Genomic DNA, 16,273 nt, shown 5'->3' with positions numbered 1-16,273 from the left:
GGAAAATGCAACATATGACATTAAACAATAGTCAAGGAATAAATATTGTTCTAAGATCCTTTAGCATAAAGGATTATTAACAAAAAATAACCGAATATCAGGCACACATTCATATCCATCCATCCATTTTCTGCTGGTCGGGTCACAGAGGCAGAGGTCTAAGCAGGGAGGCCCAGACCTCCCTCTCACCAGCCACTTCTTCGAGCTCCCCGGGAGAATACCAAGGCATCCCCAGGCCAGGCTAGAGATATAATCTCTCCAGCGTGTCCTAGGTCTGCCCCGGGGTCACCTCCCAGTTGGACATGCCTCTACTCTGAGCCCCTCCTGAATGTCTGAGCTCCTCACCCTCTCCAAGACTGAGCCCAGACACCCTGTATTTCTGCTTTTTGTACCCACGATCTCGTTCTTTCAGTCACTACCCAGAGCTCAAGATCAAGACCACAGGTGAGGGTATGAATGTTGATCTACAGGTCAGTAGTTTTGCCTTTCGGCTCAGCTCTGTCTTTACCATGACTGAAAGGTACACCATCTGCATTACTGTCAATGCCGCACCGATCCTCTTGTCAATCTCCTGCTCCCTTATTTCCTCACTTGTGAACAAGACCCCAAGATACTTAAACTCCTCTGCTTGAGTATATAAGTCTTCCCCCACCAGGAGAGGGCGATCCACCCTTTTCCGGTCGAGAACCATGACCTCAGACTTGGAGGTGCTGGTCCTCATCCTGGTCCCCTCACATTCAGCTGCAAACTGCCCCAGTGCATGCTGCACGTTACTGGCCGACAACGTCAACAGGACCACATCAACTGAAAAAGCAAAGACGTGATCCTGAGCCCCCCCTAACCGGACCCCCTCCGCCCCTTGGCTACGCCTAGAAATTCCGTCCATAAAGGGTATGAACAGAGTCAGTGACAAAGGGCAGCCCTGGGGAGTCCAACACCCACTGGGAACGAGTCTGCATGTCAACCAGTCTACATGTGTTTTGTGGACTTGGAAAAAGCATATGATCGTGTCCCTCAGGGGATCCTGTGGGGGGGGGGAGTATGGGGTACAGGGTCCGTTGTTACGGGCCATCGGGTCGCTATATAACCGGAGCGAGACTTCTGCCAACAGTAAGTCAGAATCCAAGGCACAGATGTATAAGGATTTTGAAAAGAAATCATTACAGAGTAAAAGGGATGAGTGACGGTCTCATAACACATCAGAATAAAGGGACAGGTTTCATGAATTTTCCTAACGAAAAAAAAAGAAATACAGATGAATTATATTTTTGTCTCCCTGTGACATCATAAAGAATTACTGATCTCAGTACAGCAGCACATTACATAACCCTGGAGTGACACAGATGTTGAAAAACAAGCCCTCAGTCAGGCAGAAGATTTGACTTTTTAAACGGCATCATGGGACACAATCAGACAAGTGCAGGGGCCACATCCCTCAGCAGACAGGAGTCCTTCAAAGTGACGGTGTCGTTTGCAGTGTAGTGCAGTGTGCAGTGCAGTGTAACCCAGTTTGAACACACTCTTAATGTCATCTGAGCCCGCCAGCTCAACACAGACACCTGCATTCTAAGTGAGGTTGAGCAAATCACCATTAATGACACGGATGCATGTGGAATGTCAAGGCTAACAATTGAATACCATTTAGAAGCTCCTGTTACAAAAATCGGTTAAAGAGCACAGTTACAGACATGAACTGAACCATTAGAAAGACTATACTTCCACTGGGGCGGGACGATGTTCGATTCAAGACAACCCAGTTGTCTAAACAACCTAAAACCCTCTTATCATCTACCACTTATGGTCAGATAGAGGCTTATATTGAATTTTGTCCAACACAGCCCAGTAGCCTCTGCACAGGAGCCCATCTGTCAGAGGCCACTCAACCACAAGTATGATGAGCCCCATTGGTCTATGGAGAGGGAAGCTGGATCCCACCAATCATCTGTGGACGACTTTCTAAAACGCAGATTGGTATATAACCACGGACCGTGTGCAAGGACCACGCAGCACAATTCAGACCAGAAATCAATACGATCACTTGTCGAGGCCTGTTTACGGAGTAATGTGAAGCATACCGGTTAAACTCGCACACTGATTCCCCAAGAGTAATTTTACATTTATGTGAAACATCAATGGCTTTTAGGAAATGATGATAGATAAAGTGGGGCAATATATCAATGACGGGCTTTCCTCGTCGTCTGATATAGAATACAGACAACACACACACACAGTCACAACAGTCTGTTAGCAGACACCAAAACAGTAATGAGCTGCCAATTGAGCACAAACACATACAAGGGCAGACAAACACGTAAACATCCACACATACACAGACCCACACGCACAAGGGCAGACACACACATACACATCCACTCATACACAGACCCACACACACACAAGGGCAGACACACACGTACACATCCACACATACACAGACCCACACGCACAAGGGCAGACACACACATACACATCCACACATACACAGACCTACACACACACAAGGGCAGACACACACGTACACATCCACACATACACAGACCAGCACGCACAAGGGCAGACACACACGTACACATCCACCCATACACAGACCCACACGCACAAGGGCAGACACACACGTACACATCCACACATACACAGACCCACACGCACAAGGGCAGACACACACATACACATCCACTCATACACAGACCCACACACACACACACACACACACAAGGGCAGACACACACGTACACATCCACACATACACAGACCCACACGCACAAGGGCAGACACACACATACACATCCACACATACACAGACCTACACACACACAAGGGCAGACACACACGTACACATCCACACATACACAGACCCGCACGCACAAGGGCAGACACACACGTACACATCCACACATACACAGACCCACACGCACAAGGGCAGACACACACGTACACATCCACCCATACACAGACCCACACGCACAAGGGCAGACACACACCTACACATCCACACATACACAGACCCACACGCACAAGGGCAGACACACACGTACACATCCACACATACACAGACCCACACGCACAAGGGCAGACACACATGTACACATCCACACATACACAGACCCACACGCACAAGGGCAGACACACATGTACACATCCACACATACACAGACCCACACGCACAAGGGCAGACACACACCTACACATCCACACATACACAGACCCACACACACACAAGGGCAGACACACACGTACACATCCACACATACACAGACCCACACGCACAAGGGCAGACACACACGTACATATCCACACATACACAGACCCACACACACACAAGGGCAGACACACACGTACACATCCACACATACACAGACCCACACGCACAAGGGCAGACACACACGTACACATCCACCCATACACAGACCCACACGCACAAGGGCAGACACACACCTACACATCCACACATACACAGACCCACACGCACAAGGGCAGACACACACGTACACATCCACACATACACAGACCCACACGCACAAGGGCAGACACACACGTACACATCCACACATACACAGACCCACACGCACAAGGGCAGACACACATGTACACATCCACACATACACAGACCCACACGCACAAGGGCAGACACACACGTACATATCCACACATACACAGACCCACACACACACACAAGGGCAGACACACACGTACACATCCACACATACACAGACCCACACGCACAAGGGCAGACACACACGTACACATCCACCCATACACAGACCCACACGCACAAGGGCAGACACACACCTACACATCCACACATACACAGACCCACACGCACAAGGGCAGACACACACGTACACATCCACACATACACAGACCCACACGCACAAGGGCAGACACACATGTACACATCCACACATACACAGACCCACACGCACAAGGGCAGACACACATGTACACATCCACACATACACAGACCCACACGCACAAGGGCAGACACACATGTACACATCCACACATACACAGACCCACACACACACACAAGGGCAGACACACACGTACACATCCACACATACACAGACCCACACGCACAAGGGCAGACACACACGTACATATCCACACATACACAGACCCACACACACACAAGGGCAGACACACACGTACACATCCACACATACACAGACCCACACGCACAAGGGCAGACACACACGTACACATCCACACATACACAGACCCACACGCACAAGGGCAGACACACACGTACACATACACAGATCCACACGCACAAAGGCAGACACACACGTACACATCCACACATACACAGACCCACTCGCACAAGGGCAGACACACACGTACACATCCACACAAACACAGTCCCATATGCACACACCCACACACACTTACTCAGACCCACACCTGCACACACACACACATACACACACACACACACACACACACACACACACAAGAGCAGACTCACATACACATCCACAAACCCACATGCACACACCCATACATACACACAAGGGCAGACACACATCCACACACACACAAATGCACACACAGACACACGTGTGCACATGCAGAGAATCAGTAATCAGGTGGTCTGCTGAACACATGGTACAAAGTGTGTCTGGCAGGAATGTTGCTGCAGGCTGTTTGATCTCCCTGCCCACAAAGATCGGATCCATTTCAGGTCCTTCCGCTGAGCTGAGCTGCGCTTTACTGCACCCAGGGTTAGTCTCCCTGAGGGACTGTGTGGAATAAGGATGCTGGAAACTGTAAATGCTGTAAAGACTGGGGCAATGCGGCCCAACTGCCCCCTTTAAAGGTTGTTGCGGGCAACACAAGTCTCCTAGTGTAAAGGCATCGCGGGCGAATCACGCTGCTGCGGATGGTATCGCTTTATCACAATCATGAAACCCCACAGGAATCATATGTAATGGGTCCAGGATTATGTTGTCTACAAACCAGCAACAATGCAAACATCACTTGGCATTATGACTAAGATACTCTTGTGGGAAGGAATTAACTGTTGCAATAACTGGTTCTGACTTCCTTAGCCTTGCAGTAACCAGTTCAGGCTTGCTTAGCCTAACAGTAACCGGTTCTAGCTGGTTTGGCTTTGCAGTAAGTAACCAGTTCTGGCTTGCTAACAGCCTGCCGAGACTCACCCACATTCGCCCACTACGAATATTCATCACTATAAAAGTCCACTATAAAAATGATGCATATAAGAGCCATAAGGGAAACATCTCACATGCAGGGCAAACCCAAGTTTCATCCATCCATTTTCCATACCTGCCTGTACTATGCAGGGCCATGTGGATACAGAGCCTATCCCTGAAGCTACAAGCACAAGGCAAGGAACAACCCAGAATGGGGCACCAATCCATCGTAGGGCACATTCACACACTATTAGCACACACAATTTTAGCGATTCCAGTTCACCTTAGCATATAGTTGGACTGTAGGGGGAAAGTGGAGAACCCAGAGGAAACTCACTGATGACACGGGGAGAACATGCAAACTCCACTCCACACACAGGGATCCATGGCGGAAACACAAACCCTGGTCACCAGGGGAGTGAGGCAACTGTGCTCAGCACAGCACTGTGCCATGATGCTGTGCTAACTACGGCGCCACGGTAACTGCCGCGCCCCACAAACCCAATGTCAAAAAAATTATAATCGACACCCTAAGAAGCACACTGTCAAAAAAAACAGCATTTCACAGTTTGAAAGCACAGAACAGAGGAAAGCATCTGATCTCAGCCCATTTTCTCTGAGCCCAAAGCTTGAATTATTATAACAGCTTTTTGTCTGACGCATCCTTCACAAATTTTGCTTTGGCGGCTCGCAACCAACAGGCGCACAGAAATAAATAATGCAGAGGAGAAAGACAAGGTCAGCAGGAGCAGGTTCTCACAGACGAGGAGCAGAGAAAGCAGGAGCAGATTTTTACAGACGAGGAGCAGAGACAAAGCAGGAGCACATTCTCAGAGACGAGGAGCAGAGAAAGCAGAAACAGATTCTCACAGAAGAGGAGCAGAGACAAAGCAGGAGCAGATTTTTACAGACGAAGAGCAGAGACAAAGCAGGAGCAGATTCTCACAGACGAGGAGCAGAGAAAGCAGAAGCAGATTTTTACAGATGAGGAGCAGAGACAAAGCAGGAGCAGATTCTCACAGACGAGGAACAGAGAAAGCAGGAGCAGATTCTCACAGAAGAGGAGCAGAGACAAAGCAGGAGCAGATTCACAAAGAAGAGAAGCAGAGAAAGCAGGAGCAGATTCTCACAGAAGAGGAGCAGAGACAAAGCAGGAGCACATTCTCAGAGACGAGGAGCAGAGACAAAGCAGGAGCAGATTCACACAGAAGAGGAGCAGAGAAAGCAGGAGCAGATTCACAAAGAAGAGGAGCAGAGAAAGCAGGAGCAGATTCTTACAGACGAGGAGCAGAGACAAAGCAGGAGCAGATTCTCACAGACGAGGAGCAGAGACAAAGCAGGAGCAGATTCTCACAGACGAGGAGCAGAGACAAAGCAGGAGCAGATTCTTACAAATGAGGAATAGAGACAAAGCAGGAGCAGATACTCAAAGACGAGGAGGAGAGACAAAGCAGGAGCAGATTCTTACAAACGAGGAGTAGAGACAAAGCAGGAGCAGATTCTCACAGACGAGGAACAGAGACAAAGCAGGAGCAGATTATTATAAACGAGGAGCAGAGACAAATCAGGAGCAGATTCTCACAGATGAGGAGCAGAGACAAAGCACGAGCAGATTCTCACAGAAGAGGAGCAGAGAAAGCAGGAGTAGATTCTCACAGAAGAGGAGCAGAGACAAAGCAGGAGAAGATTCTCACAGAAGAGGAGCAGAGACAAAGCAGGAGCAGATTCTCACAGAAGAGGAGCAGAGACAAAGCAGGAGCAGATTCTCACAGAAGAGGAGCAGAGACAAAGCAGGAGCAGATTCTCACAGAAGAGGAGCAGAGACAAAGCAGGAGCAGATTCTCACAGAAGAGGAGCAGAGACAAATCAGGAGCAAGGCCCCTTTGTCTTTATCAATTATCTTGATGTAGTGGCAAAAATACATCAACCAATCAGACATCCTTTTCATGAAGTTTAAAATCATGCCAACAGCTCACAGTGCATCTCATTCAACACATTTGACCAGAAATATCAGAAAATCTCCCAGTGTCGGTGTGTTTCAGCATAACCTAACCCCCATGTCCTGAGACCGATATTAATGACGGTCCCCCGGTGCGCTTCTGTGACCACCGAGGGTTAGTATGGAAATAGGACACATTCAGGTGCACAATAAAATACAAAATACTTAGAATAAACAACTCTGCTGCTTTAAACATCTTCAGATTCATTCAAGAGAACCGGCTTTGCAGCCTATTAGAATGCTGGCCTGCTGCAATTTGAATATACGTGTTCAAAGGGAAACATCGCCAGAAATACATTAAAGGCAAATGTGGAACAGTAACAAGAATGCATGGCTGACTGGATTAATTAAAGATGCTTTTAAAAGAACTAGCTTCCACATAGAGAGAACATTAAAGAACATTGCTCCTGAGTCCTCTGTCCATCCCACCTGGGAATCTGGCATAGAAGCAAAGCTTATTCCAAGGCTCAGACCATGTTGAGCCTCAACGTCAGCTGCCTCCATCATACTCATTTGACTAGTGTGTCAAAACAGACAACATGCAATCAACTAACCTGTTCTCTCATCGATTTGACCACACAAATGACAAGATGTTCTTTGAGGCCATGTCATGGAGACATCCCACAATCCTTTGCGATGGAATGTGGATCCAAGATAACAGAAAACAAGGATGTTTTTGTGCCAGGTCCCAAGAATGACCATGACCAACAATCTCGACTAATGACCATGATTGTGACTGATGATCCCAGCCAACAATCATAAGCCAGCATCTATAAATTGATGCCACACTACTGGACCCCTCCCCAGCAGCATTCCACACATCCAAGCAGACCTGCCGTACATTCCACATCCATATCCCGCCTGTGTCCACGGCGTCTCCTGATTCATAAGGCAACACTCCAAAGCAGAAATACGGGAAACTGGTGCTTGATGAAGAACAAATTGACTAAAACAATGCTTATTGTAAGCCAGCGAACACATTTTTGGAAAAATGCAGAGGGTGTGGGTTTATTCTTCATTTGTGCGAGTTCAAGGGTGAGTAAGGCCAAGATGGGCCAGCATGCTGCTGGGGGATGATGGAGGTGCCACTCTTCATCTCTGGTGTATAGATGCCTTCAAAATCCTGAAATGTTGCCAGCAAAGACTCAGTTGGCTGAAGCTGCGTAATACAGTGATAGTTGTCTTTGCATAATTCAGAATTTCCAAAATTAAGCAGTCAGTGAGTTTTTTAAACAGGTGAAGGAAGGTCAAAGCAATCGAAAGGAGTGGCACAGACCGCCAAGACCGCCGAGTAGGTAGGAGAGGGGAATGAGAGCCGTGGTTAAGGCCTGTTCACAGAGCCTTATGGTTATGGTTTGCAGAGCTCATTGCCTGTGCCAGAGTCCCGGGCCACCGATGTCATTAATCTCCACTGCCAGGAGAACATGCACGCAGAGATAACCCCCAACGCTGAGGTTCACACTATCTGGGGCCATCGATGGCAAAGGGGGACTTTCACTCATCACTGTGGGGGCCCTGAATGGCCCCTTTCCTCAAAAGCAGCAGGACTGCTGCTATTAACACATCCCCTCTCAGGCAGTAAGGTGCTAGAAGATTTTCACCACATGAGCATTTTCTGACAATCTGTACCGCACACAGTGAGCCGACAGGTGTGGTCATACAGGCATCTCCATGCAGCAGACAGCAGGTTTCCCCATCAGAATTACAGCTACCTCAGCGTGCCATCAAGCCCTAAGCACTCACCGCATAAACAGGATGGGTTAGGCAATGTAGCCCCTCCCAGCCAAAGGCGCAGCCCCCACCATAGCGTAACGCAGCCCAAGGAGTTACCGCGATGTCGAGTCTGCGCACCTCAGCAAAAACATTTTGTTGCGAAATAGACGGTAGGTGATACAAACGTGAAACATGAGGGCAGTAAACCCTGATACTCTGCAGCAACCTTGTCGTCATCTTTGGTGGGTAAAACGTTTGGCATCATTCCATGGTATATAACACAAAACTGAAAACAGATATTAATGTTGTGAAAATCAGGTCAAATGCCCTGGGCTGCCTTATTTATTAAGCACTAGCTAAGAATATTTAGCGATAGATTTATGGTCATCATTATATTTTATTAAACGTATGAGGACTAATTGAGTTTTCAAGAGTCACTCCAGCCCTGGCACACACTAACTGGCATGAAGCCTCTGGTTGTCATTCGCAGAAAGATGCCCACAGTCTGCCTGGCTGCCAGAACCAGAACAAGACAGGACTGCTTACTGGTCTCCCGAACTGCGGTCAGTTTTACTCCTCCTATCGAAAAGAGGAATGTGAAGCTTCATCCTACAGATAATTACATCTGTTTCTTTCTTTCTTCTGCAAAATTTAGAGCAGTTAGCTCTCTCACAGAAGCCTAAACTGTAAACAGGCCAAAAAAAGTGCTCCATCCTGGGCTGCACCATGCTTTATTCTGCAAAAATCACCAGGATGGGCTTTGTGAGAAGGTACTGAGTGTTTGGCACAACGGGGGGGATCCAACAGCAAGAAGGGCTAACCGATAGCAGAGACAGGACTAGCTCTCAACATATCTGATGATCCAGAGGCTGGGTGAGGGAATGAGCAGCAGGTTAAGCGGGCAAAAGCCAATTGGGTGAAAGTCAAGTGGGCAAAAGTGGGCAAAAGCCGAGCGGGCAAAAGCCGGGTGGGCAAAAGCAGGCGAAAGCCGAGTGGGCAAAACCAGGCAAAACCAGGCGAAAGCCGAGTGGGCAAAAGTGGGCAAAAGCCAAGTGGGCAAAAGCGGGCAAAAGCCGAGTGGGCAAAAGCGGGCAAAAGCAGGCGAAAGCTGAGCGGGCAAAAGCGGATGAAAGCCGAACAGGCAAAAGCGGGCAAAAGCAGGCGAAAGCTGAACGGGCAAAAGCGGGCAAAAGCCGAGCAGGCAAAAGCAGGCAAAAGCAGGCGAAAGCCGAGCGGGCAAAAGCGGGCGAAAGCCAAGCCGATGAATGCATGGTGGATGAGAGCCAAGCGGGCAAAAGCCAAGCGGGTAAAGCAGGCAAAGCGGGCAAAAGCCAAGCGGGTAAAGCAGGCAAAGCGGGCAAAAGCCAAGCGGGTAAAGCAGGCAAAGCGGGCAAAAGCCAAGCGGGTAAAGCAGGCAAAGCGAGCAAAAGCCAAGCGGGTAAAGCAGGCAAAGCGAGCAAAAGCCAAGCAGGCGTTGGAGGCACTGCTACAATACAACAGAATTATGCTGAGAAAAGACTGAACCCCCCCCCCCGAAGACAGGCCCAGTAGTTCAGTTACTGAGACAGACTGTGTCTGTGCCCTCCAGTGCAGGGACAGCGAGCTCATCGAGGGTAAAGGTCAGACTGGCCTGGGAAGCGGCTTGGGCAGTACACAGACGACACTATCGTCACTGCATTCCGCGTTAAATGGCAGCCATGATTCCTCACAGGATTCATCCCCGCTGAAAAAAAACAGTCTCAAGCTGGTTGACCAGTTTGACGATAGTTGACCAGCTTGAGGTATGTTTTCACATGATAGTTTGATGGTTTGGCTGGACATACCAGGTTATGATGGTCATGATGGCTAGTTTAGCTGGTCAGACCAGCATGACCAACCCAACTAAACCATCAAAGAGGAGCAAGAGCTGGGACGCGACCATCTAAAACCGGTTTAGACCAGTTAAAACCAGCAACCAGCATAAGCAGGTTTTTAGCAGTTTGTTTTCGGCAGGGATTAAATATCATTACAGATGGAGGCCAGCTGTACTCCACTGTACAGCCCAATGGCAACTGGTGGCTAAAAAATTGAGGTGTTAAGAGGACAATTTATTTTGCATAACTACAACAATAAATTTATTTACTTCTGGGATAAGCTCTGGTCCCCGTGACCCGGTGTAGGACAAGTGGGTACAGAGAACAGATGAAATGAACAACAGCAAATTTTCCCAAAGAAGCAAAATCTATTTTTAAATAATAATAAAATTTTTGTAATAAGTTATGTCAAAGTTAATGGTTTCATAATTTCAGGCAACGGCAGTATTCTCCATTTCTTACTATTATGAATTTGACAGACTTCATTCAAACAACCGCAGGTCACTCTTGTGGGCCTGTGTGCGTATGACTGGAAGGTCGTCAGTTCAGATTCCATGACCAGCAGCGTAGTCATGTCACCATGAGGGCCGTGAGCGTGGCTCTCGACCCCAGCTGCTCCTGGGACGCTGTGTGACCCCCTTCGCTCGTCATCAGTCATCAGTCGATTTGGACAAACGCACATAATAAATCAATGTTCAATTCTGATGCCAAAATAAGGCCCTAAAAAGAAAACGCATCCTGCAAAAACCGTGCACTGAAAATAAAGCGACTCAGGCGAGCCAGAAATGGCGCAGAGGGCCATATGGGCTGCATCCGACACTCCCCCACCCCCACCCGGCCGTGGCACCCCCCAGGGAGAAGCCACTATCGACTGCGCCAGCTCCTTCCACTGCGCGATACGCTTAATGATGGCAACAGGGCAGCGAATGAAGATGCAATTAGCAGCCGCGGGAGCATCAGGGACAAGCCCCCCATCCCCAGGGGGACCGTCCCCCACCTCCCCCGTCCGTTTCATACGGACACACACCCCAATGCAGCTCTCGCCCACACCAGGGGAGCAGTCAGGGCCTAGCACCCGCGCAGCACCCATGCAGATCTTGGTGCCTGTCAACCGGCTCCTCATCTGGAGAACTTCCGACGATGGCGAAAGTAATAATTTTACATCTGCTGAAAGATTCCACAGGCTTCACAGTGGAGTGACAGAAGGTCCCCCTGACTCAGCAGCACTGACACAGGCTTCACAGTGGAGTGACAGAAAGTCCCCCTGACTCAGCAGCACTGACACAGGCTTCACAGTGGAGTGACAGAAGGTCCCCCTGACTCAGCAGCACTGACACAGGCTTCACAGTGGAGTGACAGAAAGTCCCCCTGACTCAGCAGCACTGACACAGGCTTCACAGTGGAGTGACAGAAAGTCCCCCTGACTCAGCAGCACTGACACAGGCTTCACAGTGGAGTGACAGAAGGTCCCCCTGACTCAGCAGCACTGACACAGGCTTCACAGTGGAGTGACAGAAAGTCCCCCTGACTCAGCAGCACTGACACAGGCTTCACAGTGGAGTGACAGAAAGTCCCCCTGACTCAGCAGCACTGACACAGGCTTCACAGTGGAGTGACAGAAAGTCCCCCTGACTCAGCAGCACTGACACAGGCTTCACAGTGGAGTGACAGAAAGTCCCCCTGACTCAGCAGCACTGACACAGGCTTCAGAGTGGAGTGACAGAAAGTCCCCCTGACTCAGCAGCACTGACACAGGCTTCAGAGTGGAGTGACAGAAAGTCCCCCTGACTCAGCAGCACTGACACAGGCTTCACATTGGAGTGACAGAAAGTCCCCTTGACTCAGCAGCACTGACACAGGCTTCACAGTGGAGTGACAGAAGGTCCCTCTGACTCGGCAGCGGTGCCTGAGGGCCAATGTGTCCAATTTGCCACCCATGTCTCCTCAGTAAGGTCGTCTTTATCAAGCATGATTGGAATACATTAACACTATTTTCAATAAACAGCTACAATCATCCAAGCTTATGTCTCCATTAAATAAATTACACAGCTGGATGTTTCAATATTGGCCTCAAAGCTCTGTAGCTTCTTCACCATATTGTCTTGTGAGTGGAATCCATAGCGACGAGGTGACGGCCTGTCGCGGGATATGCTACCAGCGCATTAGACAAGCCCATGGTGCTAATGGATGTGATGTAATGAGTTTTAATGCAGCCCCTGCTGTCATCAGCATTTCTTGGGTTAAAGTGACAGGTCCATTCCTGCCCTGCACACAAATCAGATTGTTCATTGGTTATATGACATATTTGTAATTGACTGTTTACTATCTAATCCCAAAATACCCATGATTTTTCACTTAAAAGCAGTATCCAGAATTGACATTATAATCCTGAAAACAAGTGTAAGGCCATACAAATGAACAAACAACGAATGGAAATTTCAAAAGAGCAAAAAAATATGTTTCTTTCATGACCTTCAAATATCCTCAATTTTAAACTGTTTAAGAGCTAGAGGATTAATTTCATGGGTATTTTCCCCAAAGAAAACGAAAGACAACATTTAATTAACGATGGGCTGAAACTGTAAATGTAGAAGATTCGCAAGCACAACAGAACTGCAATAAAAATGTCACAAAGTTGGTTTCAGTTATGGTTTATTATGCGATATCTCCTTCTCAAATGTCAGACGTATGTTGACAAAAAATCGTATCTATTTCATTGACGAGTCAGTAAATTAAATCGCCTTTAAAATGTGCGACGACGTTTTGGAAAAGCTGAAAACCGGCGGCAGATACCGGCGCCACCGAAAACAAAGGATCCTTTGCTTCCCAAGACTTTCTCCGCACTTTTCAGACGAATCACAAAAATAAAAACAGCATCGTTAAATTAATATCGACATGTAGGAGTTAGGGAACTTAAGCTTTTCCTAGCATTTGTGTAACCGCGGCCCACATTTCCTTAGCAAACAACCTGGGAATTAAACTTATTTAAATGCTTATATGTTATGGACAATTAATGGATTGACACAATTAAACTACTCACATATCCTATGCATTTGTCATTTGAATTTTTACTGCCTTTTCGCAGGAGTTCCTCCTCAACCTCCTACACTTTAACGTGCAAATGCAGGATATCTCTTCTCTCCCCCCCGACACACACACACACACACACACACACACACACACACACACACTCCACACCAGTATAACCTGTAACACTGGCATTCTAGGTTGTTTTTTCCCATCTTTTCAATTACCTCAAGCACAACACCGTACCGACGCCAAATGCTCTTTCCACAACCTGATTGTTAGAAATGTGCTTTAGTAGATATACTCTGATTGATGGATCGCAAAATGAAGTTACAAGCCGGGTCTGGCTGCCTTGTGCTGCGGCGCTGACCCTGGATTACAGAGCTAATCCCTGATCACACCGAGCATTACCCTCCATCCGCCAAGCCCCCGGCCGCCTCTCTTCCAGCACGCTGCTCCGGTAGTCCCCTCTCCGCCCCTTTGTCATTCTCCACTCCTCCACACTCAGTTGTACTCCTCTTTCAATTTCTCCATTCATTTTTTAAACTCATCAGATTATTCGTGCACTCGGCGTCCCGTTATCTGACAAACGCCCCCGAGTTGACATAGCAGGACAAACTCAGGTGACGCACCATCAGAAGGGTCCAACAGCTTAGCCCTGATCCCTAAACCACACCAACGACTGCCCCTCCCACAGCTTCTGCCGCTACGTGTGACCTGTGGCGGCCGTTTGGATCGCGCTTCCCGCAGCACAGCTGCCTTGGGCAGGGCGACGCTCCGCTCAGCCTTGTTTGTGGACACGGCGTAGTTTAATGGTGTCGCCTTTGGCTGCATTTACTCCATTCAACACGGCACTTAGGAAATGTGAGTCACAAAGGCGAACTGCCGCAGGGAAATGCCTGCCCAAGCCCGTACACCTTTCTCTTAGACGTAGCCTATTGAAACCAGATAATGGCTTTATTAGGCACGAATGACGGCATAAAGAGCATCTTTTGAAAATAGCGACCAAGAGCCTTTTAACAAAACGCACAATTAACTACACGTGTACGCAGCAGCGGACAGGGTATTAAACAATGGTACAGAGACAGACCCGTACCGAGCAGTCAGCCGGATAAAACCCTAAGGCAGAGCCTGAGCGCTGGGATCACGGGCAAGGCGGTACCTGCCGGGCTGGATACGGACAGATGGGGCCGGCATACTGGGCAGCATTGCAGCAGGCCGGACTGGCATTACCCCCGACATCCCAGATAACTGCAGATTACGGGAGCCAAGAAATCACAAGGCGTGCGACACAAACCGCGCTGGCGAACTAGACCAACACGGAAGTCTATAGATAGCTTTAAATAATAAAGTGTATGTAAATGATGTATTTAATATCAGGAGCTTCCCGCAACACCTCACAGTGCTTCAGTGCTCAGCTAAAGGACAAGCAAGCGGACCTTTGCGCGGCTGACAAGCCCAGTAAATCCCCAAGTAAAGTTAACACCTGGTATTCAGCACATGACACTTTTCACGTCGCATCACAAGCGGTACTGGGATTACTAACGTACCACAAATAAGGTACGATATTCTACATATGCTGTAATCTGAGGATTCTTGTCTGTCAAACTACTCGTGTCCTCACTGTACAAAAAGCGCACAAGCGGCATGAAAATCCAAAAGAAATAAATGATGTAGCGGAAATCCCCCGTTATGCGATCGGTCCTTCCCAACCGAGTATCCCCGCTGACAGCTGGACGTGTTGACTCCAATCAGACGCACTTTGCAGCTGCCAGTACATCTGGATTATCTATCAAACAAAGCGCACCGGTGCACCGGACCCAAATACAAATCAGACACTAGGCACACACCTATGCCTGCCAGCTCTTGGCAAACCTCATTTCATACATTAAAATTTAAAAACATATGTAGGCATACAGTCGCGCAACTGTACATCGGCATATTCATTGATTGACATGTCGCAAGATCACTAATAAGTATCCGTCCTGAGCAAGAAGTACAAGCTATTTTTGTAAAAATGTGTAGTACATACGCACATGATCACAGATTCTTTCCTGAAAGTCGTTCATCATTCATCTGCAAATATGCCTCATCCACAGTTAACAAATCATAATGAGGCATCACATTGACTTACCGACGCCGTATTTTTCGTGTTCAGACGGTAGCCACATAATGACGGTTTTCACATTAAAAATTGATGCAAAAAAGCAACAGCACAGCGCAGGATTTACGTGCGACCCGCTACATTGTAACTAGTGGGTCCTTCTCATCTGCTGGAGTTATTGTTCTGATTGCAGGAGCCGGGGCGAAATACAGCGAAATATACTAGAGGGTCGCGCTGCATTTTGGGAAATGTAGTCACGTGTCTGACATGGACTACGAGTCCCGTCGACGTGTCTAAGCTGTGTCTAATTTTAAAGCACCGTTATGCATGCCGGCATTGCGGTAGACTGTTATTAAAATATATCCTTACGTTGATAGGTTTCTTTCGTATTTTGCACTTTGGTTTGCTTATTACCTTATTATTT

At 48.2% G+C, this 16,273-nt stretch overlaps 1 protein-coding gene across 3 annotated transcripts in view; it reads right to left on the bottom strand.

Annotated features, from left to right (window-relative positions):
- Positions 1–16,063, bottom strand: part of LOC125714467 (dedicator of cytokinesis protein 4-like) — a 99,330-nt gene extending 83,267 nt beyond the window's left edge. For 2 of the 3 annotated variants that reach the window (XM_048985151.1, XM_048985233.1), the window contains exon 1: positions 15,880–16,063. In XM_048985151.1, coding sequence (XP_048841108.1) covers positions 15,880–15,916 — 37 coding nt within the window. In that variant the 5' untranslated portion in view covers positions 15,917–16,063. The remainder of the gene's footprint in view (positions 1–15,879) is intronic. The other variant, XR_007383788.1, reaches the window with a different exon arrangement.
- Between the last annotated feature and the right edge of the window lie 210 nt (positions 16,064–16,273).

The sequence above is a fragment of the Brienomyrus brachyistius genome, chromosome 1 (genome assembly GCF_023856365.1).
Source record: "Brienomyrus brachyistius isolate T26 chromosome 1, BBRACH_0.4, whole genome shotgun sequence".
Taxonomy (NCBI): Eukaryota; Metazoa; Chordata; class Actinopteri; order Osteoglossiformes; family Mormyridae; genus Brienomyrus; species Brienomyrus brachyistius.
The sequence above is the reverse complement of the archived record's forward strand: the minus strand, read 5'-3'. Positions and strand labels throughout refer to the sequence as shown.